General features: G+C 49.0%; 3 protein-coding genes across 9 annotated transcripts in view; all 3 read left to right on the plus strand.

Moving 5' to 3' along the window:
• Nucleotides 1-457: 457 nt before the first annotated feature.
• Nucleotides 458-7,551, plus strand: eif4a3 (eukaryotic translation initiation factor 4A3). The gene is made up of 12 exons (XM_006806566.3): nt 458-728; nt 3,152-3,224; nt 3,337-3,403; nt 3,495-3,557; nt 3,642-3,774; nt 5,984-6,064; nt 6,176-6,317; nt 6,432-6,570; nt 6,646-6,761; nt 6,865-6,972; nt 7,144-7,271; nt 7,375-7,551. Exons 1-12 carry the CDS (start codon nt 575-577, stop codon nt 7,389-7,391), a joined length of 1,221 nt encoding a protein of 406 aa, XP_006806629.1. The 5' UTR covers nt 458-574; the 3' UTR covers nt 7,392-7,551.
• A 779-nt stretch (nt 7,552-8,330) lies between these two features.
• On the plus strand, nt 8,331-14,632 carry soul4 (heme-binding protein soul4). Its single transcript, XM_006806567.3, has 6 exons — nt 8,331-8,489; nt 9,985-10,193; nt 11,949-12,034; nt 12,105-12,246; nt 12,352-12,535; nt 13,481-14,632. The coding sequence occupies exons 2-6, from the start codon at nt 10,034-10,036 to the stop codon at nt 13,653-13,655; spliced, it is 747 nt and encodes a 248-aa protein (XP_006806630.1). The 5' UTR covers nt 8,331-8,489; nt 9,985-10,033; the 3' UTR covers nt 13,656-14,632.
• Nucleotides 14,633-26,522: 11,890 nt separating this feature from the next.
• Nucleotides 26,523-26,571, plus strand: part of tmem178a (transmembrane protein 178a) — an 8,517-nt gene continuing 8,468 nt past the window's right edge. For all 7 annotated transcript variants that reach the window (XR_015719150.1, XR_015719148.1, XR_015719151.1 and 4 more), the window contains exon 1: nt 26,523-26,571. This exon is cut by the window's right edge and continues 532 nt beyond it. The gene's annotated coding sequence lies outside the window, so the exon portion shown is untranslated.

The following is a 26,571-nucleotide window of genomic DNA, read 5'->3' on the forward strand; positions in this document are numbered from 1 at the left end:
GGTATCGAACATAAAAAGTGGTATCGTGCCATCTCTAGTGTGTTTACAGTTGTACAATGAGATACAGAGCATCTCCAACTCAGTGGAAACGTGTGTGTGGGAGGGTGCACAGTTCTGCAGCACTATATTTATACGAACAGTATTACCAGAAAAAACGGGGGAAAGGAAACAAATGCACAAATATACAATCCGGTGTAAGAAGCAAATATGTAAATAAATAGTGTGTTTTGTATATATAGTTATAGGCTGTTATTCCTTGTTTTCAGAAGTCCGTCTGCTCCGGGTTGATCGATCACTGAGACACTTTCTTATTCATGTATTGATCAGTTTGTCATCATTCGATCAGGTTTACATTTTATTCTGTGTCGGCCTCCGAGTACGCTGATAAAGAACCCGGAAGTTTGTTATTTTTTTCTGCTGTGACGTAAAATCCTCGTCGCCCGCTGCTGACGTCATCGGCGTAGCGACACGTGCTTCTTTCTCTCGTTAGCAGTTAGCTTAGCAGCGCGGCGAAGCGCGAACTGGTGAATCCGGACTTCTGCGACATTCAGTAGGATTAAAAGCTCCGAGGAACATGGCTGCTACCGGGGCTCAGGGTAGGAAGAGGATCCTGAAGGAGGAAGATATGACCAAGGTGGAGTTTGAGACCAGCGAGGAGGTGGACGTCACCCCTACCTTCGACACCATGGGCCTCCGGGAGGACCTTCTCCGCGGGATCTACGCCTACGGTAGGCCGGGGTTCGGCGCGGCCTCCGGGGGAAAGCTAGCTCAGCTAGTCATCTGTAAAGCTAATGTCGGCGCAGTGTGTTTGAGTAGGCGAATTAAAGATATTTCACTGTCCCCGGTTCGACCCCGGGGGCATCGTATCCGGAGGGGTGCCGTTAGACTGACTATCCGGCTTTTAGTTCTTTCCAGAAGCTCTCCAATTAGCATTAGCCCGACCTGCTAACGTGTCTGCGCACTTTCAGTGGCGGAGAAACAGATGTTCTGATAGACCTGACTTTAGACCGGACTCTGGGGCTGCTGAACCGGTGTGTGACCCGGCTTGGTCCAGTGGCTCAGTGTGATGTAGGAAACAAACACTTTGAAATGTGTACAAACAAAGAAGCATTCATCTGTTGATCATGTTCAATCAAATTATTTAAGTGATAAGTGATTTATGGGCTGATCCGAACAACCTTCAGAGCCTCATCAAACAGCTCGAGATCAGCTCTGAATTCTCCCCATTTGTCAATAAAATATTTTCCATTAAACTGTTAATTAAATTCCACTTTAGCACTGAGTGAGCTGATAACCGGCCTGCAGGCATTACAAATTCTCTGCCTATCACAGAAAACATCCACTTTAAAATCTCAGTGTAATAAAATCATTAGTTGGGTAAAACTCATATAAAATGTTAAAACTGAGCTCTTATTTTAGGAAGGATTGGATATGAAATGTATATTTTTCTGATATTTTGGTCATTTGATCCAGTTAAAAGTCTTTAAGGATGTGTTTCCTTTTAACCTGATTAGAAAAAAATGCTTTCAGTAAGATAATTAAAATACTTTTTAGGTTTTTCTGTCACTAAATTCAGTATTTTCAAAGTGGTGGTGGTGTGGTAGAGCCGCGATCTTCTCTAACCGTAGATGTTAGAGGGACTAGCATTGCTGTTATCAGCTGATTATAACCTCGTGAAGTTTAAACAACAGCATCACCAGCACCGCTTTCATGAAACGATGTTTTTACTGGTCTAAATCGTGTTTATGAACCCAGTAGAGAAGAACCTGTTGATGGGGAACCTATTCCATCCAAAGTCACCTGAATCACCATGGTTTTAATAATGTGGTGTGATGTGTGTGAGGCCAGTGCTGGGCAAACCGGCTGTGTTCATGTTCTTCTGCAGGTTTAGGAGTTGCAGTAATTAGTCCTGGTTACATACCTGCTGTGAGCTCGAAGCTTCTTAGATCTTTCCAAACGAATTGGCCGTGAGACCGTCTGATTTATTTAAGAGCATCTATGAAATAACCGTCTCATTCTTCAATAAAATGTTTGTTTTACATCCGCACTTAGAGCACAACTAAATCAAAAATATCGACAGGCATTAGTTTCTTTTAGTGAAAACAAACGTTAAAGCCTCCGAACAGAACGAGCAGAGACACTGAGCGGGCCTGAGTGTGGCCGATGTTGGTCAGAGTGAAGGTTGCAGCAGCCTGTCTGCACCTTGAAGTATCGTCACGGTGTCTGTGAGCTTAAAGCAGACTCTGAGCAGAGGAAGAGGAAGTCAAGGTCACTGTTGGAACATTTCTACACAAATAAATGTGGCGTTTACTCTCTACCCGCTTGAACATCACCGCCATCGCCTCGCAATGAATCCTGGGATAGGGTGGGGTACAAAGGATACATCCGGCCCAGGCTGTGCGACATGCTATCGGTTGTTTTGTGGTGACGCAAAATCCACTGATTATGGGACAGAGAATCCCAGCACGACCAGTTTAGACGAGGCAGAACCAGGTAGCTACAAACAGGCGGACCAGTCCACACAAGTCCGGACCTCATTCCTAAACGAGGGCCGCCTCTGTTGCCAACACGGTTTGGTTATGAAACGTCTGACACGGAAAACTGCACAATGTAAGTTCTGGCACAAACCGGCGCCCACCTCAGACTGAAACAGCACAGAGCTCTTCTCAGGTGACAGAGAGAAGCAACAAAGAGCCGTCAGCTGCTCCAAACCAACCTCAGACGTTTCCCCGCAGCACGCCGTGCAGAAAGACTCACAAAGAAAATGGCGGCCGTTACAACTTCTGTCTAAAAATAGATGGTTTCACGCATCGGTCAGAACACGCCGCTGAAAACGCCGCACACAGGTCGAGTTAGAGAAAAAGCACATTTAGTGACTGATAATCGGGAGATAACCGGGTCATATCGCACGGCACAGATCTGTGGAAAAAAGGAGGAAGCTTTAATTGGGGCCGCCGTCACCTTCCCAGGGCTGCTGCGTGCGTCAGGTTACTGTAATGACCCTGATGTCACTGAGAGGCGTCGTCTCGCTGCTTTCAGGAACCCTGGAGGATTTCAGAAACCTGTCGCCGGGTTAAAATAAAGTTGTTTGGAGGACAGATGTTTTGTGCGCTTTGCTTGTTGTAAATAAAGTTTTCTGTTCGTGTTGCAGGATTTGAGAAGCCGTCAGCGATCCAGCAGCGAGCCATCAAGCAGATCATCAAAGGCCGTGATGTCATCGCTCAGTAAGCGTTTCCCTCCTCTTTCCTCGTCCTTCCCTCCTTTCCTCTTCCCTCGCTGTTCTTGTTGCCGTGCAGCTCTCGTGCCTCCAGATGTTCTAACAGCTGCTGTCTGCAGGTCTCAGTCTGGAACGGGAAAGACCGCCACCTTCTGCGTGTCTGTGCTGCAGTGTCTCGACATCCAGGTGAGTCTGTTGCAGCCTCGGTGGGCGTGGCCTTTTCGAGCAGATGGGTTAAACTGTTATTGTTACGCTGTGATGCGTTTCCTGTCTGCAGGTGAGGGAGACGCAGGCTCTGATCCTCGCTCCGACGCGAGAGCTCGCTGGACAGATTCAAAAGGTACGCCCGCCCCTCGCCACAGCTGGCTGATCACCTGTGATCGTATGTGCTGTTTTCTGATTGGCTGTTTGCACGTGTGCGCAGGTGCTGCTCGCTCTGGGAGACTACATGAACGTGCAGTGTCACGCCTGCATCGGGGGCACCAACGTGGGCGAGGACATACGCAAGCTTGACTACGGCCAGCACGTCGTGGCGGGCACGCCAGGACGAGTGTTCGGTGAGTTTGAGTAGGTCATGTGACCCGCACCTGCTGTCATCGTCGCGTCCGATCGGTCGAGGTGGGAGACGCTCCCACATCATAATTTGATGAAACGAGATCCAGTCAGACGAAACCTGTTTCCAGGTCATGATCTCGGCACTCAGGATGGCGAGAAGCCCATTAACAACGCCACCTTGAAACAGGAAGTGAAAACAATTATCTGCTGGTGGCCTGGCGGTGTGAAAGAGGCGTGATGTCGTTCACTACGTCTGCCTTCAGGCTCGCGTGAACTCGATCGACCTCCGTCTTAATCCACAGACTTTAACAGGATGCAGCTGGACGCACGTCCGTGAGGTCGATGTTGGAGGCTCACAGCCCGGTGCTGTTCTGTGGGGCTGAGGTCAGGACTTCCACACCAGGAAGGGGCTTTTCCAAACTGTTCCCACAGGCTGGGACCGGGAAATTGTCCAACGTGTCTCTGTACGCTGACGCTGGAACAAACCCACCAGACTCACACCTGTCTGTTCACCTGTCAGCGCTGGACGCAGCCGCGGCTCTGCTCCACGATCACACACAAAACATGAACAGTGTGAAAGACTATGGGCTCAAAATGTGGTCATCAATATTTTGTGCTTGTAAATCAGTTTTGTATGAGTAAAAAGAATTTGTGTGTGAAAGTCTGCACTCAAGTTTCAAGTTACAAGAATTTTGACCTGATTTTTCTTCCTGTCAGCTGATTGGCCAATGTCATGTCAATCACAAATTTAACTATCCAATCAGAGAACAGATGGGTTTGGCTGTCGGAGGGGTGCTAATACAGTTTGAAGCTGGAGGATCTCTGTGTAAATATCTGATAGCAGCGAGGTCCCCTAACTTTGAGCAGCTGTTGAAAGGATAAAGTTATATCAGTGGTTAGAAACACATCATTACTTTAGGATTAGTTTAACACAAAGTCAGGGCTGACCCGGGACCATGGCTGTGAGTCACAGTGCGCAGCATAAAAGTCGCAGCATGTGCTGCTAATGCTAACTGCTAACTAAAAGCCAAGGATGCAGAATGTGTTGCTGGCTGCTGAGCTCTGTGTGCAGCAGCTCTACCTGCACTAGATGCACCTGTCGTTTCTGTCTCTGACTTTATGTTGTTTTCAAATGTTTAATAAAAACATGAATCGTTAATTCATAACCAGAAAGCTTTGTAACCATCCCCACTAGTGAAGACTGTCATTTCCACAACACTGCCCCACAGGGTCCACAGAGAAAGGTTCTGGAGGTCTCTGTCTAAGCACGTAGACCTGTGACACCAAAATCACCAAACAAAGGAAAACGCTGGGCTGGCATGTAAAAGGCATTTATTCCCTCAGGACCTGAAGCTCCATAAAGCACCGCTCCAACAGCCAAACTCTGATTGGATAGTTAAATTTGTGATTGACATGACATTGACCAATCAGCTGAAAGGAAGAAAAATAGGGTCAAAATTTGTAACTTGAAACTTGAGTGAAGAGCTTCACACGTATTTTTTGACTAAGTCCACACAAATTCTTTTTTTTGATGATTTACAAGTTCAAAATATTTATGAGCACAATTTGAGCCCATGAAATACCGCTGCTGGAAACAGGATGTGAAACACGTTCTGTTTGTGCTCTGAGGTCTCGAGCTGGAGAGGAGAACGCAGTCGGTTGCTCCGGGTGTTCCCTGCACGCATAATCTCACACACACAGACGATGTTACATTGAAGTAAGGCTGTTCGATATATCTCGGATGACGAAATAAAAACATTTATCGTTTCATATTGTGCTATCGTTTGTTCCACGGTGTCGCAAAATAAACTTTGCGGCAACATTTGTTCATGGTTTTGATGGTCACTGTAAATTTTTAAGATTCTGTAGACGGGAAAGGCAGCGTTGGCTCTGACGCCGCGTTGAAGCGTTTTCTTTCTCTTCGTCCATCTTTGTTTTACCGACTTTATCCCAGGTGCTGACACGCTAGTGACAAATGGCGCCATCTGCTGGCCTGAAAAAGCAACTGCTTTTATTACTCTTGTTTATGATAAAATCTCGATATTGCCAGACTAAACATCACAACATTACGCTGTATGGAGTTTTATTAATCACCCCTGTGTGTCTGGAGGAAATGTCTGGACACCATGTGTTGTTCAGCTGCTGGCTCCTGATTGGCCAGCCTCTGACTGCAATAGCCAATAGGAGCTCACCTTTGTTTGTTTACTTCAGACATGATTCGGCGCCGCAGCCTGAGAACGAGAGCCATCAAGATGCTGGTGCTGGACGAGGCAGACGAGATGCTCAACAAAGGTGAGCGCGTGTCACCTGGAGCAGGAACGCACCCTCTGTGATGTCACACCGTAACCACCAGACTGAAACACCCGTCCAGCGTCTAACTTCCTGTCGGCTTTCTGTGTCCAGGTTTCAAGGAGCAGATCTACGACGTGTACCGCTACCTGCCCCCCGCCACGCAGGTGGTCCTGATCAGCGCCACGCTGCCGCACGAGATCCTGGAGATGACCAACAAGTTCATGACCGACCCGATCCGCATCCTCGTCAAACGGTCAGTTGATCGGGTTTCTGGCAGAAACGTGGAGCTGAGATTATTCAGAGTGAAACCTGATCCCACATTACTCTCACCACGTCTCTCTCTCTGTATGTTGTCTCTCGGCCGCAGTGATGAGCTGACCTTGGAGGGGATAAAGCAGTTCTTTGTTGCCGTGGAGAGGGAGGAGTGGAAGTTCGACACGCTGTGCGACCTTTACGACACGCTGACCATCACGCAGGCCGTCATCTTCTGCAACACCAAGAGGAAGGTCTGTGCACGTCCTCCTGTGTGAGCAGGTGCATCATCAGAGCATCATGGGAAACGTAGTGTGTTTGTGTTTCAGGTGGACTGGCTGACAGAGAAGATGAGGGAGGCCAACTTCACGGTGTCATCGATGCACGGAGACATGCCGCAGAAGGAGAGGGAGTCCATCATGAAGGAGTTCAGATCAGGAGCCAGGTGAGCGGCCCAGGACCAGGACCAGGACCAGGTCCAGGACCAGAGCCAGAGCCAGGACCAGACTCTGATCCAGAGACTGACCTTCTGGGTTTTTGTGTTTCAGTCGTGTGCTGATCTCCACCGATGTCTGGGCTCGAGGCCTGGATGTTCCTCAGGTTTCGCTCATCATCAACTATGACCTGCCCAACAACAGAGAGCTCTACATCCACAGGTATCCCTCCACACAAACTAGTCCCCACGTGTCCTTCCGCACCAGTCAAGGAGGAGACTTGAGCAGAGTGCTTTGGGGGAGGGGCTTAGACAGGTTTGGGTCCGGTGGTCCTTTGAGGAGAGCAGGGAGTGTTTTTTCGTGACTAATGCTATGACCTCTGACCTTCTTCAGGATTGGCCGGTCGGGGCGTTATGGGCGTAAGGGTGTGGCCATCAACTTTGTGAAGAATGACGACATCCGCATCCTGCGAGACATCGAGCAGTATTACTCCACCCAGATCGATGAGATGCCCATGAACGGTACGAGGCAGCCAATCAGGGGCCTGCTGATGTCACTGTTCGCATGTTGTTGTTGTCGGTCTGATTCTGTTCACTGATTGGTTCACTGTTTTTCTCTCTGCAGTTGCTGATTTGATCTAACCTGGATGACATCACACCAGAGCCCCGCCCCTTCAATTCATTCTTTTCTTCCTGTTTGTTTTTTAATAGTTTTAGAATTTTTTTTTTTTAATGTTGAGGTTAAATGACTGTAAGACGGCAGGTTTGTTTTTGTAAATAAAGTTTTGGTTCCAGATGTTAAGGTGGCGTGTCGTTACTATGAGCTCATCTGCAGCGACCAGTCAAAACTCCTAAAAGTAGTCACAGCCTATGTCAGGCTGGCTCCACCCCTCGAGGTAACCTCAGGTTTGTCTTTGGAGGTGAACCAGACGAGTGCTCCTTCAGCAGTGCGGAGAAACGCCCACACAGGATCGGTGCTGCTGAACACACCTGTGTTATTACCACTCCCACCACAGCCTGTGTACATGTGGGGAAACCTGAGTGTATTTGCTGTGAGCAGCAACCACAAATAAAAACTGCAGGATTTAGGTGTTCTCTTTCTGACCTTGTGCTTCAGTAACATGTCTGATCACTTGTACAGTGGACAGGTGTTACCTGACTGTCACAACTGTAGAGTAGTGGTCCCCAACCACAGCCACGGACTGGTATGTGAGTCGTTTGGCACTGGGACGCAAGAGTTGAGGCCTGGGTGTGAAATTTATGGTTTTCAGGGTTTTTATTGGTTTTCAGGGTAATCTTTTTTCTTTTTTTTTTTAAATTTATCGTTAACTTGATTTGTTGGTACTGGTTTTATTTTGTTATATTTATCCGCGATACCTTAAAGGCCGGTTTGTGAAAATATTGTCGTAAACCGGTCCATTGCGCAGAAAACGGACCGCTGCTGTAGAACATAAAACTATTACCTTTTATTTACAGCAGCAGGACAGATCACCTGATCAGGTGTATTCACATGAATCATTGATGACGATGCAGCTGCAGTATCAAACGTTCACTGCGCTGCTCTCTGATTGGCTAATCAGGAGTTCTCTTCTTCTTTTGTAGTTGGTCCTAGTGTGACGGTGACGTATTTCCGGTGCCGTCGTCGTGAAGCAGCTAGGCTGCTGAAAGCGGAGAAGAAGAAACAGTTTGTTGTTCTGTTTCACAGACGCGTCGATATCTGTGGTCTCACCTGGCGGACAGGTGAGTGCAGAACCTGGTAATACGAACCGGATCGAGCTAAGCGCTCTGACCGGGAGCTGATCATCGCGCTTAGCTTTTGCTAATTAAACTAGCTGTGCTAATAGTGGCTCCGCGCTAGCTTTAGCACCGTGCTAACGGCACCCGGGCCAGTGTTACAGTTGTTTAGATCTCCGTGTTCACCTGTTGGATCCGCGGTAAGGATGACCGGGAGCTGATCATCGCGCTTAGCTTTTGCTAATTAAACTAGCTGTGCTAATAGTGGCTCCGCGCTAGCTTTAGCACCGTGCTAACGGCACCCGGGCCAGTGTTACAGTTGTTTAGATCTCCGTGTTCACCTGTTGGATCCGCGGTAAGGATGACCGGGAGCTGATCATCGCGCTTAGCTTTTGCTAATTAAACTAGCTGTGCTAATAGTGGCTCCGCGCTGGCCTTAGCACCGTGCTAACGGCACCCGGGCAGTGTGTTGTTTAGATCTCTGTGTTCACCTGTTGGATCCGCGGTAAGGATGACCGGGAGACCAGGCGGAAGGAAGTCTGAGGTTGTTGTTCTGAATTATTATTATAATTTAACGTACGAGCTGGAGACGTAGAGCTGTGTTTGGCAGGTCTTTAATCTTACTGCATGACGGACACACTGACTGACAGACAGAGAGGGCTGCTCGGTGAAAAAGACGAATCTGTGGATCCAACATGTGTCCAAAGGTTGATTCTGTTCATCTGGACGTTTTCAGTGGGAGAAACGTTTCGTCACTCATCAGGTGACTTCTTCAGTCTCAGCAGGTTTCAATCTTATAAACAGAACATTTGGATAATTCAGAGATGGTCTTTCCCTTTCCAAATGGCCTCTTTGGGAAAGACCATCTCTGAATCGAGGAGGGGCCTAAGGGTACATCTGTCACCATCTTACATGCTGTGATTGCAGCCATTCCCCAACTCTCTGTGAATGGGACTCATGGTTATTGATCAGTGGTCATGAGAATTTGCATAATTAAGATTAAGGAACTGACCTCCCAGCCCATTGTTCCTTCAGTGGCTGGTTTCAGTCATTATGCAAATGTAAGTTTATAAGGTTGAAACCTGCAGTCAGCTGAGACTGAAGACGTCACCTGATGATGACGAAACGTTTCTCCCACTGAAAACGTCCAGATGAACAGAATCAACCTTTGGAGATTTACTTACCTGGGTGACTGAGCACGCATCACGATGATGCAACATGTGGTACCCGGAGTGTGGAATATGTAAACAACTCTAACCAGTTAACCTGGAGCTCCGCCTCAGGTCAGGCCACGATGATGTGAAGGATGGGTACTTCACCGGAAAGAGTTTAGGTTAAAGGTTATGGTTTAGGGTAAAACAGGGTTCCTGTTATAGCATAATTGTGTTCTGAGTGCGTGCACAACATGGTTATTACACGAGCCAATCATGGCTAGCTCTGATTGGCTGCAGTAGGCTTTTCCGGGTCACATGTTTCTGACAAATTCCTCATCTTTCTGCAGGAGTCGCATCCCCACCTCCTCTCAGCGGATTTTCTGCAGGTCGAAGGTCATGGCACTGATCTCTTTGGAGGATCTCGATGGATTGGATGACGAGCAGCTGGACGATGACATCACAGACAACCCCGAGCCGATGGATGAAGATGAGTCGGAGCGCCTGATGAGTCACTGGCAGGCCGTCGCCAGCACACACCAGGTGTCAGTTCCTCAAGGTCAGGGGGTGGGGCCAGTTTCTGTGTGATGCAGGCACTGATTGATCAGGTTGATTGTTTATGTGCTTATTTCTCTGATTGATGCTCAGCATGGAGATGTTCAGGTGGTTTTTTTCACCTGTCATATTTCGCCCCAAAAAGGGGCGGAGCCACTCAGAATGAAAACTTACCTGTCTGAGTGGCTCCGCCCCACCGTAGTGCTCTGATCCATGATGGAGGCTTCGTGGTAGCCACTGCCACCTCTCCTCAGCTGGTTTTATTTACACAGCGCCAAATCACAACAACAGTCGCCTCAAGGTGCTTTATACTGTAAGGTCGACCCTACAATAATACATACAGAGAAAAACCCAACAATCATATGACCCCCTGTGAGCAGCACTTTGGTGACAGTGGGAAGGAAAAACTCCCTTTTAACAGGAAGAAACCTCCAGCAGAACCAGGCTCAGGGAGGGGCGGGGCCATCTGCTGTGATTGGTTGGGGTGAGAGAAGGAAGACAGGATAAAGACATGCTGTGGACGAGAGACAGAGGTTAATAACTAGGGATGGGTATCGTTTAGGTTTTATCCGATACCGGTGCCAAACCGGTACTTTTGAAATGGTGCCGGTGCTCAAACCGGTGCTTAAAGAATGGAGAACACAAAATTGGTCCAAAAACCTCTCATGTTCAGCTGTTTTTTTGTAAAAAGATAACAATGTTAGCCTTTTCCGCAGCTATGGGGCATATATGGTATCATTCTTGGCTGGAAGCAGCTTAAACAATGGAAAAAACACAAACTTTGTCCAAAAACCTCTCATGTTTAACTGTTTCCCTCTTTTTCTTTGGTCATTTTAGCCTTTTTGTCCAGGGTGAAGGGAGTATCTGCCATCAAACAAGAAGACAGCTGCATGTAGCTATGATGATGTTTGCTAGTTCACCTTACATGCATTAATGTAATAACGTGGTTAGCCTACTCAACGTAAATTACACACGAACAACATTAAGCTACTCACGCAGAGAAGAACGGCTGCTGCTGCATCATCATCATCATCATTTCTGCTACACTGGCAGGGCTAGGGGCCAGGACTCTCCTCTTCGGGTTCTTGGGGGATGTTGCTAACTCCGGGTCGATAACAGGCACCACACCCGCAGTAGATGTGCTCGGTGTGAGGTCTCGCAGCAAGCTATCAAATACGGCGCATTTCTCGGCTAAAAAAAAAACGCTATGCGTCGCCAGGTGTTTCATCAGATTCGAGGTGTTACCTCCTTTGACAGTATCACAGTATCAGCTTAAAGCACTTGTTGCAGCTGCTGAGTTTGCATCTTTTGCTGTGAAGTACAGCCAGACTTTGACCGCTTCGCCTTGGTCATTTTTAATCTGTAGCTCTGCTCTAAAAGAACGTACGTACCTGGACCCGCCTACTATCCTCGGAAACGTAAAATGATTGGCTAGAATCTAAAGTGTGTCACAGCTCAGGAAAAAAAAGCACCGAAATAAAGCACCGAAATGTGCGCTGCATTTCGGTCTGGTTACTACCGTTTATGTCAGAACCGGTGCCATCATGGCACCGGACACCGGTACCCATCCCTATTAATAACAGATATGATTCAATGCAGAGAGGTCTGTTAACACATAGTGAGTGAAGAAGGTGGTTAAATGATTACATCCTTAAAGTCAGTTACCGCACTTTCAGAAAGACGTCTACTGTGATGACATCTTCTCTTCACTGCTGTGTAATTAATTACTGCACAGAAAACTTCCTGTTCTGTTTTCCAGAAATGAGAGGACCCATACAGGAAATGACACGCAACAGCCAGCAGAGGGAGCCCCTCCCCTTCACAACCATCTCAAGCCACGAGAAGGTAAATGCCCTGACCCTACCCCTAACCCCGCCCCCTCTCCGTCAGTGCTGACGTGTGGTACCACCCACAGATGGGTGAGGTGCAGTACGAGGAGCGGCTGTACCCGGCGGGTCACTGGGCGTCCGTGACACAAGGAGACGACCTGTACGAGCAGAGCATCTCCACGGCCTTCATGAAGCTGATGCGCTTCATCTGCAAGGAGAATTCTGCAGGTCAGGCTACGCCCGCCACCCGCCAGCCGCACCGCACGCTTGCTGGACCGTTCAGCTGCGATCGATGCCTGCAGGTCACGTGATTGTGTTGTTGCTCATGTACAGGTAGATACCTGGGGATGACCGTACCCGTCATCAGTTACATCCGTATGGCGAAGGACGGCAAGACATTTGAGAAGGAAGTGGAGACGGCGTTTTTCCTTCCCGCGGCGCTCCAGCACAGCCCGCCGCAATCCTGCGACCCTGACATCAGCATCGTCTACAGACAGCCAATCAGAGTGGTCACCAGGTGAGAAGCTCATTGTGGTTTGTGATGTGGGCGGGGTCACAGAAGACAACCTGAACAGGAAATGTGACATCAGACAATGATGACAATGAAATGATTGAAGCTGCAGAGGTTAAAGTGCAGCAGCGAGCTCAGCACTGATTGGCTGTTGTGGTCAACCATCAGCAGACATGAAGAGGTGACAGGAAGTGACCCGTCAGATGGTCGAACGCTGAAGCCCTTTCTCAGTTCTCAAGTACGCAAGTCCAGACTTGCTGAGGACGCGAGCAGGACTCGAGCACGGACTCGCGATTCGTGCAATTGGAACGCCAGCGTACTTGATGATGTCACCGGTCCGGCATTTTTACTGCCGTCCTTAATTTAACTGTGAGTAATATGTTAAGAAGCTTAACTTTAATCTCAGCAAACCGGTTTAGGAACAAATAAAACACTGATCCAAGAGACTCATATATCATGTCTAACCTGAGTAGCGAAAGACCGCGGGGGGTTGAAAACGATGTGCCGCGAGTCCGCTGTTCTCGCCGGCTACAGTGACCCTCGACCTCCCGGTCTGCTGTGGAGCTGGCGGGTCACAGACGTCTCCGAAAACGTCGGAGCTCGTTTGGACAAATGCACATCTTGATAAATCGAGCAGATATTTGAAGTTCAGCTACATTCTAGTTTACTTTGTGACCCAGAAAGCGACGGTCTTTTTAGCCGCGTTTGAGTTTTGGACGAAATGCATTCTGGGATATTTAGCTGTATCAAATACACAGAAGTCACCGCCGATGCGTGTTCGATGAAACGGGCGGAGCGAGAACACTTTTTCTCGGCTTGATGCTTTGAATTGGAACGGTAGCTGGTCTCCGACTAATGACGTGTCACCAGTACGAATATTGAGACAGGTCCCGAGTCATCAGCTGGTGGGTGTGCGTCAAATTAACGACTCTGCTTTCTGATTGGCTGCAGGCCATTCTTCGGGACGACCACGGAGGAGACGGTAGGCCGCCAGATCCTGCTGCTGTGGGAGATTCTCGGCGCCACTGATGAGCTGCACAGCGATCGGTACGCCGTGGCCGTGTACGAGAACCCGGGTGTGCCGCGACGCCGGAACGAGCTCTGGTTCATCAGGCGTGATCTTTAGGCTCCTCCCATCATGCTCTATTTCAGCACGTCCACTCACAGCTTCCTGTCAAACTGACATCAGAGCAGTCATCTGTTATGAGGACACTAAGCCCCACCCTTTCTATTAGCTCACACTTCACAGGTCTGTTCTGATTGGCTGAGCAAGGTGATGATGCCATAACGGCTGATTGTGATTGGTTTGTTGGTTTACTGACATCATGTAACATTTATTTACAAAGACAAAAAGGAGGCTCCGCCCACATCTTTTCCAGTAGTGCAATCATCATCGGTGATGTAATCGTGACCGCTGCCATGGCGTGCAAAACAGGAAGTGACATGGTGTCGGTACCAGCACTTAGTTTAGTCTGATTGTAGCAACCAATCAGCTGAAAAGGAACCCCTCCCCCCGGTCCGGTCTAAAGACTGAGGCATTGATCACATGATCAGCGGCAGCCTGAAACCTTAACACATGTGGTCGAGTGCGGCGAGCCCGAAGGTCTCATACATGTCATCGCCAGAGGGGGGAGGGGTCACGGGTCAGTATGTTTTTTGTGCGCTGACATCACCAGTGCGTCCAGATGATTCCTCTAAATCAGGGGTCCCCAATCCCAGTCCTCGAGGGCCGGCGTCCTGTAGGTGTTAGATCCACCCTGGGTCAGCACGCCTGAGTCACATGATTAGCTCGTTACCAGGAGAACTTCAGACATGTTGATGAGGTCGTTTAGACGTTTACATCAGCTGTGATGATCAAGGACACGTCTAAACCTGCAGGACGCCGGCCCTCCAGGCCTGGGATTGAGGACCCCTGCTCTAATCATTCAAGCACATCACGCGTCACATGACTCCTTCAGACATCCTGCCGTCTCGCATGTGGTTCCTCGCAGGCCTGTGATGTCACTGTGATGTCAAAGGTTTTGAATGTTGTGTAGATTTTGTGTTGTTGTTTTTCCTGCTTTGTGTAAAAATCTTGAAATAAAATGTTTGATTTCAAAAAAGTTTGACTTGTTCTCTGACTCGGCAGCTCTGATTAGTTCTCGCTGGCACCTCTGCTTCTTACGCTTTGATGTTTCAGTTTCCCATTGGCCTGCAGGGGGCGCTGTGTGGGCCCAACAGCAACGCTCACTTTGATACTGAACGATGGCAACGCCGAGTAAAACGCTTTCCTGTGTTTTCTCTTTTGGATAAACTTTATCGCCACCAGCTTCTTTTACAGATATCGTTTCTTTTTTTCTAGTTTCAATCCTGTGGTGTGTGGGAGGGGCTGAGGGGCGGAGTCTTGCTGCTGGCTTTGCCGATGTTTGGAGTCCAGGCGGAGCTCCTGAGCAGCAGGTTAGATTTGTTTGGTTGTCTGTTGTCACTCGATAAGCCAGGTAAGAAGTTGACAGAAGTGACCCGCTGCGATTTTCGACGACATCAGTTCTTGAGGTCGTTCTTGAATGCAGGCGACCCGTTCCTGTAAGTCTTCAGCTGCTCAGAACTTTACATAACTGAGAAATTGGGGACTAATGTGGGGTCAGTGAGCAACAGTGTGGAACGTCGTTCCCAGAGTGTGCACGGCCACTTGAGTTTGATGCTGCAACCCACCACATGAATATGGGAGGAGCCACAGGCTGCATGGACGGAGCCTGGATTCCCTTAAAACGTGCCCCCACCCCAGATGCTGAGGAATGACAACAACTGGGTTTCCATTAATGTCCAAGGTGTGTGCGCTCCCCAGTTACAGCTTTCCAATATTGTTGCATTTTGGGCCACTAAAGATTATTGGGTTTGACTCATCGCTGCGCGCTCAGTTTAAAGAGGAGATCATGATGGGTTGTTGCTTGGTGACAGGGCGTCACCCACCTGAGCAAAGGTGGAGTGTTTGATGGAGTCGTTTCCAGTCCCTAAGAATACGCTTCATGCCAAAAAGCTGCTGCATCGTCACATTACCACCGCCCACACCCTCCAATACTGCACCTTCAGCTCCAACCAACCACAGACAAGGACCTGCTTACAGAGACGTAAGCCGCCGACATGCCGCCGTTCTGCTTTAATACACATTCTCACACTTCATGGTCAAATGACTGCGTTCTGCATTTGTGTCCACTACGTAAAGAGTGATATGACAGGATGTAACACTTTTTAATTCATTGCATTGAAATAAAAGGTGGAAGTGAGTCTCAGCAGCACAGATTTACATCTCTGTCAACTTTGTAACCAGCTGCTGTTTATCTTCATGCGCCGAACACACGTGTGCAGCTGCTCAGAGTGAACGTGAAGATTTTCTGCTCGTATCATAATAATTTCACAGACACAGGGATTGCTGAGAGCAGCACACTTATGATGCGATTCAGCAGTTTCATAAACAGCGTTAGCTTTGTGCTAATGTTGTGATGTTTGTAGCTGTGACGTCGTCACCTTTGTTCACGAGCTCGAGAAGCTGCAGCCGCCGGTGCGGCGCTCGAAGCTGCTGCTGTGCAGGCAGAGCCTACCTGTGTGTGTGTGTGTGTGTGTGTGTGTGTGTGTGTGTGTGTGTGTCTGTGTGTGTGTCTGTGTGTGTGTAACAATCAGAGTGAAATTGATCTAAACTTGATGTCTGCAGTCTAAGATGGAGGTCATATGACCGCCGCCCCCTCCGAGGCAGGCAGGGGTCAGAGGTCAGCAGAAGAAATGTGACCTGAGCGCGGGACACTCAGAGGAAATGTCAGTGTCCATTTAAAGCGCTGCCTGCACCTTTTTCACCGTTAGCAAAGCGCACAGTCTTTAAATTTTCATCAGCGCCCCGCCCGCCCGCCCGAGCGGCGTGATCAATTATTCAGGCAGCGCTGAGGTCGACACTCTCGCAGAGGAGACGCTGCAGAAAACTCCCTCAAACCGGCTCCATCTGGACCTTCATCATCACAGCTCGCCTCCGGGATCAAACGACCCACTGTGACCTCACTTCCTGAAGCGCTGCAGCTTCCTCCTCGTCCTCGTCTTCATCCTGGGCCTGAAGCGTGTTCAGCCTCCACCTGCTCCTGTTCAAGCAGGTGATGGAGGTGTGTGTGTGGGGGGGGTGTCACATGATTCCTTCAGTTGGTGAGCTGCACGAGGTTTCATCAGCAGCTGCGGAGGCTGCTGATTGGTCGGCTGATGCTGAGTCAGCTGCTGCTCAGAGATGTTACACACCTGCACATTTACATGTGGTTGAATCCCTGATGTCGCTCCGTGTAAACAAACCGTCTGGTCGGCCTCACCCAGGTTCCACGTTCGGAGCGTCAGCTGTCTGTCTGAGGTGGCGGGTTTAGAGCCGCGTTTTTATTGGCTGCTGCTTGTGTGGAGGTGTTGCCGAGCGCCTCGGGTAGACAAACATGAAGCGACAGCTGCAGAGGAAGATCTACCTGAAGGTCACCTCAGACAGCTCATCTTCATCATCCTGTCGAAGAGTTCAGACACTCGGCGTGTTTTCATTCCCCTGGCGTCCAGAGTCTATGCCTCGCTCTGATTGGTCAGCTGATTATTAGTCAAAGATTAAAACAAAGGTCATTTTTCGGTTCTAGGATCGTCAGTGTGACGCTACGTAACCAGCAAAGTGCAGGTTTAGTTACCCATGATGCATCAGGAAGTGGTCGTCTTTGTCACCCTGAAAGCGATGAAACACGTCGGTGACCTCTGGAACAACCTTTAGCGCTCCAATCAAAGCGTCGAAGGTGAGCAGAAGCGCTGACTGACGGCCTCGTGTTCACAGCGGCGCTGACACCTGAAACGACCTCCTTCAGCGGGCGAAGACGTTAAAAACAGAAACACGAAGCATCTCAAGGAGAAAGGGTTAAACGCCGCCGCGTTGCATCTTTCCCTGCGTTTCATCAGAGTTTCATCACATTAAAGGGACAGTCTGACGCACGCAGGCCCACTTCCTGCTGCTCACGCGACTGTGCCCCGCCCCCTCCTTCCTGACCAGAGGCGTGCAGTCACCCTGCAGTTTAAAGCGGTTTACATCGTTATCTGCCTGCAGGGAGTCTGAACTCGGCTCTATGTGGAGGTGGTGGGGAGGAGGCAGCGTTATGGCGGCCCGGCAGGCGGCGGCACGGGGGTGGAGGGGCCTCAGGTCACCCCGAGGGCCGCCGCTGAGGTTTAATGAGGCCGACAGCCGAGCACCGGTTTCAGCCGGCCTCATTAAAGCGGCAGAACAAACCGACCTTAACGAGGAGAACATGAAGGCGCGTGGGTGTTGTCACGGCAACAGGGACGGCTGAGGATGGAGATGGAGTCTCGTTACTGAGCCGAGGTCAAAGACGCCGATGAGCTGTAACTAACAGGCTCCGCATGGTCACATGACCAACAAGCATCACCTGAGGAAGCGTGGGCCGGGCTCCGGCGCCGCAGGCTGAGCGTGCGTCCGATCGAGCAGCTGATCTGAGTGATGTTTGAGCGATTAGCTCTTTGACACCAAACTGAGCTTCACTCGTCTTCACCGAAACGCCGTCAGGAGCGGGGGCGTTCAGAATATCCGTCCATAAAGAAAATGGCAGCACGTCAGGTCGAGCCTGCGTCTGCAGCGGCGCGGCGTGAGCAGGCGCGAGCAGGCGTGAGCAGGCGCGAGCACGTGTTCGTTCTGCAGAACAACGACGATTTAGATGAAGAGCAAAGTTTAGAGGAAACAAACATGAGTTTACAAAAGTACTCGAGTACTCCCCGTTACAGAGGCATCATTTGGACATTTGTGTGTCTGTCTGTTGTGTGTCTGTCTGTGTGTGTGTGTGTGTGTCTGTTGTGTCTGTCTGTTGTGTGTCTGTGTGTGTGTGTCTGTGTGTGTGTGTCTGTGTGTCTGTTGAGTCTGTGTGTGTGTCTGTCTGTTGTGTGTCTGTGTGTGTGTCTGTGTGTGTCTGTTGTGTGTCTGTCTGTTGTGTGTTTGTTGTGTGTCTGTGTGTGTGTGTGTGTGTGTGTGTCTGTTGTGTGTCTGTGTGTGTCTGTTGTGTGTCTGTCTGTTGTGTGTCTGTGTGTGTGTGTCTGTCTGTTGTGTCTGTGTGTGTGTGTCTGTTGTGTGTCTGTGTGTGTGTCTGTTGTGTGTCTGTGTGTGTGTCTGTTGTGTGTCTGTGTGTGTCTGTCTGTTGTGTCTGTGTGTGTGTGTGTTTGTCTGGTGTGTGTGTGTGTGTGTGTGTGTCTGTTGTGTCTGTGTGTGTGTGTTTGTCTGTTGTGTGTCTGTGTGTGTGTGTCTGTTGTGTCTGTTGTGTGTCTGTCTGTTGTGTGTCTGTGTGTCTGTTGTGTATGTGTCTGTTGTGTGTCTGTGTGTGTCTGTTGTGTGTGTGTCTGTCTGTTGTGTGTCTGTGTGTGTGTGTGTGTGTCTGTTGTGTGTCTGTCTGTTGTGTGTCTGTTGTGTATGTGTCTGTTGTGTGTGTGTGTGTGTGTGTCTGTTGTGTCTGTTGTGTGTCTGTCTGTTGTGTGTCTGTTGTGTATGTGTCTGTTGTGTGTCTGTGTGTGTGTGTCTGTTGTGTGTCTGTCTGTTGTGTGTCTGTGTGTCTGTTGTGTATGTGTCTGTTGTGTGTCTGTGTGTGTCTGTTGTGTGTGTGTCTGTTGTGTGTCTGTGTCTGTGTCTGTTGTGTGTCTGTGTGTGTGTGTCTGTTGTGTGTCTGTGTGTGTGTGTGTCTGTTGTGTGTCTGTTGTGTGTGTGTCTGTGTGTGTGTGTGTGTCTGTCTGTTGTGTGTCTGTTGTGTGTCTGTCTGTTGTGTGTCTGTGTGTGTGTCTGTCTGTTGTGTGTCTGTGTGTGTGTCTGTCTGTTGTGTGTCTGTTGTGTGTCTGTGTGTGTCTGTTGTGTGTGTGTCTGTCTGTTGTGTGTCCTTGTGTGTGTGTGTCTGTCTGTTGTGTGTCTGTGTCTGTTGTGTGTCTGTGTGTGTGTGTGTGTGTCTGTTGTGTGTCTGTGTGTGTCTGTTGTGTGTGTGTCTGTGTGTGTGTGTGTGTCTGTTGTGTGTCTGTCTGTTGTGTGTCTGTGTGTGTCTGTTGTGTGTGTGTCTGTGTGTGTGTGTGTGTCTGTTGTGTGTGTGTCTGTGTGTGTGTGTGTGTCTGTCTGTTGTGTGTCTGTGTGTGTGTGTGTGTCTGTGTGTCTGTCTGTTGTGTGTCTGTGTGTGTGTGTGTCTGTTGTGTGTCTGTCTGTTGTGTGTCTGTGTGTGTCTGTTGTGTGTCTGTGTGTCTGTTGTGTGTCTGTTGTGTGTCTGTCTGTTGTGTGTCTTCAGTCAGGCATCATGATTCTGCTGGCCCCGCCCCTTCATCCCCCTCTAAGCTCAGATAAAGACGACGCACCTTCAAAGAGAGCGGCACCTGCTCAGACTGGCTGATTACGGCCTTACTGAGCATGAGCAGACGGGCCGGCTCGGTCTGCAGGTCCGATACCAACACAAAGGCCCGGATTCTCCCGCCTGAACCCGCAGACTCTGAATTCGGTGAAGCAGCGGCTGCACTGATGTCACTGCCGCCGTTTGGGGTTGAGGCCCGACGGCATCGACAGCTGCTCAGCATGCAGACGGCGTACGGGTCTCTGTTTTTCTGTGCACGCTGAAACATGTTCATGATGGAGAACAAAGAGCGCTCCTGCCTCATTAATGCCTCCAGTCTGCTGATCGGAATAAAAATGGAGACTTTATGTAACGTCTCATTAAAATGGACGCGCCGCTGTGAGTGGACGATGCTCCGAACGCATCCGAGGAACAACAACAGCTCAGCCGAGGCATCGCGGTGTCCCTGCACACTGTGCACACAAAAGACTCGCAGGAAGTCAAAAACCACAGTAACACAGAGTTAGGCAGCGTGAAACAGCAAAGAGACAGAAAGCAAACATGTCCTCGCAGCGCTGTAACGACTCCACAGCTACAGACGGAAAACCGACCACCTGGACGGAGAGCAGGACTCCCTTTAAACTGGGAAACGCGTCCAACAGAGCATCATTAATGTCATTAAGAGAAGAGAGCATTAATGTAACAATTACAATCATGTTTTCAGCACAAAGATGACATCATCTGTTGGCCTGCCCATAGGCTGCTCACCTGCAGACCCCTCCTCACCATGTGACAGCTGGATGTGGGAAAAGTACAGATCCTGTGTACTGCAGTACAAGTACACTTACTAGTGTTGAAAATACTGCAGTAAAAGTTGAAGTACTGATTCAAAGAGGGAAAGGTACCGTCTCTGTGGACGTGCACACCTGGATTCAGCCAGATGTGCGATGTTTCCTGAGTTGATTTCATCCTCCACACTGACAGCACTGTTTATGCTGTCTTTATATAAAGTTGGTATGAAGTTCAGTGCATGAGTCTCTGATGTGAGCTGTGAGCATGAAGCCACAGCAAACGACGTTAGCTTTTCTCTGTGAAAGACAGCAGCTGGACCTGTAGCAGCTACACGCTGTGACACAACAGTTTGTGTGTTTGTGATGTTGGTTTCAAAGAAATGATCTGACACTCACAGAGCGTTGCTGCCTTCATCTTCGCTCCTCTTCTGTAGTGCTAGCTAGACGAAGAGCCACCAAGACCACATCGTATGAACATCTGCACTCTGAGCCAGAATAAATGCTGGTGGCAGCCAGTGCACCCCCACCTCCACCCCCCAGTAGACACACCTGTGGTATCAATGTGAAGCTCCTACATCACCTCGTTCTCAAGTGATCGCATTCACAACCTCAGTGTCCGCTGTGCCCGCCCAGCATCACCATGACAACGATTGATACGTTTACCTTTAGCCAGCAGTTTTAAATTTCCCTCAGTGCCGCCTGCTCTCCAGTAATGACGCCCGGTTACGCCAATCGGAGGTCACTAAAATCAATATTGAATCGGTGTGCAACCAAAACAATGTGGGACTGGAGTTTTCTCTGGTCCCTCCCCAATCAGACCAGCAGTCACATGTTTAGCCGAATAATGATAATAATGATAATAATAATAATAACAGATTGCATTTATAAAGCGCTTTACAATTCCACTATTCATTCACTCTCACATCCACACGCTGGTGGAGGCAGCTACAGGTGTAGCCACAGCTGCTGTTGGAGTCAAATTGTTAAATGTTGTCATTGTGTTACTTACATCTGTAAACCGTGCCTTAAACTGCATGGTTAGTTCTTCTGTTCCTCCCCTACACATCATTGATGCTGGGGGGAGTAACTAGCTGTGGCTGTTTAACTGCAGGCACCTGTGAGATCCTGGCGTCTTTATCTTCTGAGGTCACTCCCGGCCATTTGGGGGCTCGCCTGTGCTCGCATATGGTGAACCATTAAAGTTGAGCCATAGGAGGGGAGATGACACACAAACGCACCCCCAAACACACGCACACATTATCGCACACGCATACACGTGCTTATACGCACATACACACACACTGCCTTGTCTTTTGTAACCATAGGGGGTTTACAATGGTGGTTGCTTGTGTGTAACTGTTTTCAATAAAAGGCGCCTCAGCCGGGGTCATTCTGCGGTTGATTCAGACGGCTTTCTGAGACACTGACCGGGGCGACAGATCGATCGCTGATCGTCTTGTGTCCTTGCTTGTCGTTAACGAGAATACGTTTCTAAACCAGCGGGGCCTGTGGAAGCACAGAGCCCGCAGCTGCCCTGGGGCAGACTGACAGAAGCGAGGCTGCCATATATCGCCATCGGCCCCTCTGGCCATCACCAGTAGGCGGCAGGTGAAGTGTCTCGCCCAAGGACACAACGACCAGGACAGACAGACTCCTTAAACTGCTGTCTGTCTGAGTGGTGTTCCAGAAACGATGTGGGCTTCATAGATAATTGGCAAACCTTCTGGAGGAAACCTGGTCTTGTTAGGAGAGATGGCATCCATCCCACTTTGGATGGAGCAGCTCTCATTTCTAGGAATATCGACAAATTTATTAAACCCCTCAAAACATGACTATCCAGAGTTGGGACCAGGAAGCAGAGTTGCAGTCTTACACGCCTCTCTGCAGCTTCTCTCCTCCTGCTACCCCCCCAAAAACCCATCTCCATAGAGACTGTGTCAGCTTCCAAACAAACAAAAACAAACTAAAAACCAGCAACAAACAACTTAAACATTTACAAAGAAAGAACAATACAGTATCCACATCTGAACCAAAGAGTAAAACAGTGAAATGTGGATTATTAAACATTAGGTTTATAACACAAAATGTAAATATTATCACCCCAACCCGTAGCAGCAGATGGCCCCGCCCCTCCCTGAGTCTGCTGGAGGTTTCTTCCTGTTAAAAGGGAGTTTTTCCTTCCCGCTGTCGCCAAAGTGCTGCTCATAGGGGGGGTGTGGTCTACCTTGAGGCAACTGTTGTGATTTGGTGCTGTATAAATAAAATTAAAATTGAATTCCCCTCAAACATGTTAAACCAAAAGTAATGAGCTGTTTTGAAAACGTCAGGAGGAGGAAGTTCAGATATTTGTTTACATATATCTGAAGCAGTGAAAGTCAGAGATGCTGTCAGAAAAACAAACTACTCAAGTGCAGATGTCTGAAAATTCTACTTAAGTACAGTAACAAAGTATTTGTACTTGGATACTTCCCACCTCTGATGACAGCGCGAGCAGGGTGCTGTCCCCATCCCACAACCATGACCTGGATGCATGGATTAACTACTGAAACACTCAGTTTGAATGAAGACGATCAATACAGACTTTTATTGTGACAGAAAAGCAGGAAGTCAGACTCTCTGCTCGTGGTTTTGTCAGTTTGCAGGGTGGAAGGTGACAGTGAACTGCAGGATCTGAGGACCTGACGGAGGACGGGCTGATACCGATCGATCACCCCCCCTCCCCGTGACCTCCATCATGCCGCAGCTTCAGCACTTCCCCTCAGCGATGACATTCACACCTCAGAGAGTGAACCACCGCCACCGCTGCTCCACCTGAGTGTTAATTAAACTTCTGCTCACAATAATCCTCCCACGTGACATCCCCCAGCAAACCCTCCACTCTCACTCCCCCCTCCCCCCTGAAGGTGAGGCAGGCAGCGCTCGTCCGGTCAGTCGATACGAGCTGATGGAGCTTCAAGACGTCTCGATCAATAACTTCTGATGGCGGGGAGCAGGCCGGTGGAGGTGGGGGGAAAGACTGATGCTAACAATGCTAATGAGCCACACACTCACACAGAGTGCTGGGCGGAGCTGGGGATCGTGGGAAATGGCAGGTATTGATCAGTGAGTGTTCTCGCTCTGTCAGAGAGCTGTTGCCCAGGAGCCTGTGAGCAGGTACACATCTGCAGGATTTGAACCTTCCCCTCATGTCCTCGCCACATGTGACTTGAGGAAACACTCTGAACACGCCCATCGCTGTGCCCACGACACACCTGCTGTTTCCAGCCTCTGCAGTCAGAACAACACGATGTGCTACTTTGTGTTCTTTAATATTGCTACTTTGTTACTGTTCCAACAGGAACTGTAACGACATCATTTCCTCCGGGCTTGATAAAGGTTTCTGATTCTGATTAAGGTTAGGGCACGAGTGATGTCGTGGCGACAGCGTTCGTCTCTTACATACAGTCAGTGACAGCCAATCACTGATGTCACAGCAAGGTGGGGGGGCTTCAGTGGGAGGCGGGGTCGTGTTACAGGAAACAGCAGAGCCCAGCAGGGACGCTGATGAATTATTGATCACCTTAATGGACAAGTTTTCATTTTTTCTGCATCACGTCACGTTTTGACTCTGTGAGGACGAGAGCCGCAGTCACCTGAGATTTCCCATGAGGTCTCAGTCACCAGGTCGCCAAGGAGACACGCCAGCTCTCCTCCCGGCCCACTGATAATGACGAGTCAGGACATTCAAAGTTGCCTTTGCTCGGAGTCTGACAGGCTGGGCCTTAAAGATCAATCACATTTATAATCAATACGTCAGAGCAGACTTTCACACCATGAAGCCACGCCCATCAGCAGACACCATCACACACTGCAGCCAAGGAGCGCTCAAAGTGTATTCTAATCACAGGTGGAATAATAATCAATGAATGAAGCTGGCAGCAGGCGTGATGGTGGAAAACCACGAGGAGCTCTCAAATCTCACAAGAAAGCCAGAGGAGAACCCTGAAGATCTACGAGGAGCTGGGAGAAAATCTCCCAATCAAAGGCAAGCGAAGGAACGTCACTCAGGTGGTTAAAGAGGCAGAGGACCCGCATCCATGAACTTTGCTACTGGCTAAAATCTTCTGGTTCCTTGTGGTGTAAACTGGAGCTATCATCATGTAAGGGGACTTCTATACCAGCTTTGCTCTAGTCCTCTTTACCCATAAAACCCTGTCTGTAAACGTCTGGATGCTCAACATCCAGGTAAGTAAATCTCCAACAGTTGATTCTGTTCATCTGGACGTAGAAACGTTTCGTCATCATCAGGTGACGTCTTCAGTCTCAGCTGACTGCAGGTTTCAATCTTATCAACAGGACATTTGCACAAAGACTGAAACCAGCCCACTGAACATCCTCATCTTTCAGTGATGATGTAACATCCTGGACAGGGAGGAGCGCTGGTTTGAGGGCGGAGTCAAGACCATCTCTGAATCGAGGAGGGGGTCTAAGGGTACATCTGTCACCATCTTACAATGCTGTGATTGCAGCCATTCCCCAACTCTCTGTGAATGGGACTAATGGTTATTGATCAGTGGTTACTGATCAATGGTCATGAGAATTTGCATAATTAAGATTAAGGACCTGAACTCACAGCCCATTGTTCCTTCAGTGGGCTGGTTTCAGTCATTATGCAAATGTCCTGTTGATAAGGTTGAAACCTGCAGTCAGCTGAGACTGAAGACGTCACCTGATGATGATGAAACGTTTCTCCCTCTGAAAACGTCCAGATGAACTTTGGAGACCTCTCTGTATGCTGAGAATCTTCTTTGTTTTAGAGTGTTTTTGTTGTTTTTTCATATATAAGTATATTTACTCAGGAAAATGAAGAAAGGTTAATTGTATTTTGGTAAGTGCAAGTATTGTGTTGTTTTCTTTTTTTAATAAAAATATTTGCAAGAAAAAAAAAGAGGACAAAGCTGCTGGAGTTTGTTTGCATCTCTCTCTCCTCCCTGGTCGTGCTGGGCATGTCTTCCTGTTTAGAGGTCGTTCTTCCTCCTCACTGTCACCGAGCACCGTTCACAGAAGCTATCTCTGGTACATGTGACCTCGCGTCCTTTCAGAGCGGTCTGACGCTGTGAGCGGACTCTGAACGCAGCATGGAGCCCAGCAACAGAGTTGAGGTCAGTGAACGCCTCAGGAGAAACATCCTGATCAATACCTCTGATCAGTCCGCACCCAGCTCAGCAGTCAGGGCCCCTGCCGTGACGTCACACGATGCTTCCTGTCTGATTTCAATGTAAAACTCTGCTCGGATCGTTTTTCACTCCGTCCTAAAACATAAACCTGCTGATGCTGTTTCTATGGCAACGTTTCCGCGGCAAAGACCGGTGTAGCCGCAGAAACGAGCCAATCAGGGAGGAGGTTCATGTGTTCATCATGTGTTCATCATGTGTTCGTGTGCGCTGAGCTGCAGGACAACAAAACCCGCAACTCTAAGCATTTCCGGCTTGTACTTTCAAAATAAAGTTTTGGTGACAGTTTGACGTGAGTGATTGGCGTAAAGTGCAGGAGCAAATACGAGAATCGGCTGTTTTCATTCTGCTAAAACGAACAAAATGAACTTTTGAAGGCAGGACGTTAAGCTCCTAAACGTCTGCGCGCTGAAGCAGCGCAGCATCACGCACAGATGAATCTCGCTTTGAATATTTCTGCATGTTGCAGCAGCTCACCGTCTCAGGCAAAGCTTTCCGCTGTTTAACATTTCAGCCTGGTTGTTGTTGTTATTATTTTCAACATTTTCATCGTCATTATTATTATTGTCCTCCTCCTGCGGAGACAAACGTTTTATTCTGAAGGCGCTCTCCGGGGACTTCCGGTTCTGAGGGGGTTACCTGCCTCCACCTTGACGCATCTCTGACGGTCAGTCGGCATGACAACGCGCTCTCGAGGGCAAACG

This window comes from Neolamprologus brichardi, chromosome 6, assembly GCF_056152115.1.
Source record: "Neolamprologus brichardi isolate AB-2024 chromosome 6, ASM5615211v1, whole genome shotgun sequence".
Lineage (NCBI taxonomy): Eukaryota > Metazoa > Chordata > Actinopteri > Cichliformes > Cichlidae > Neolamprologus > Neolamprologus brichardi.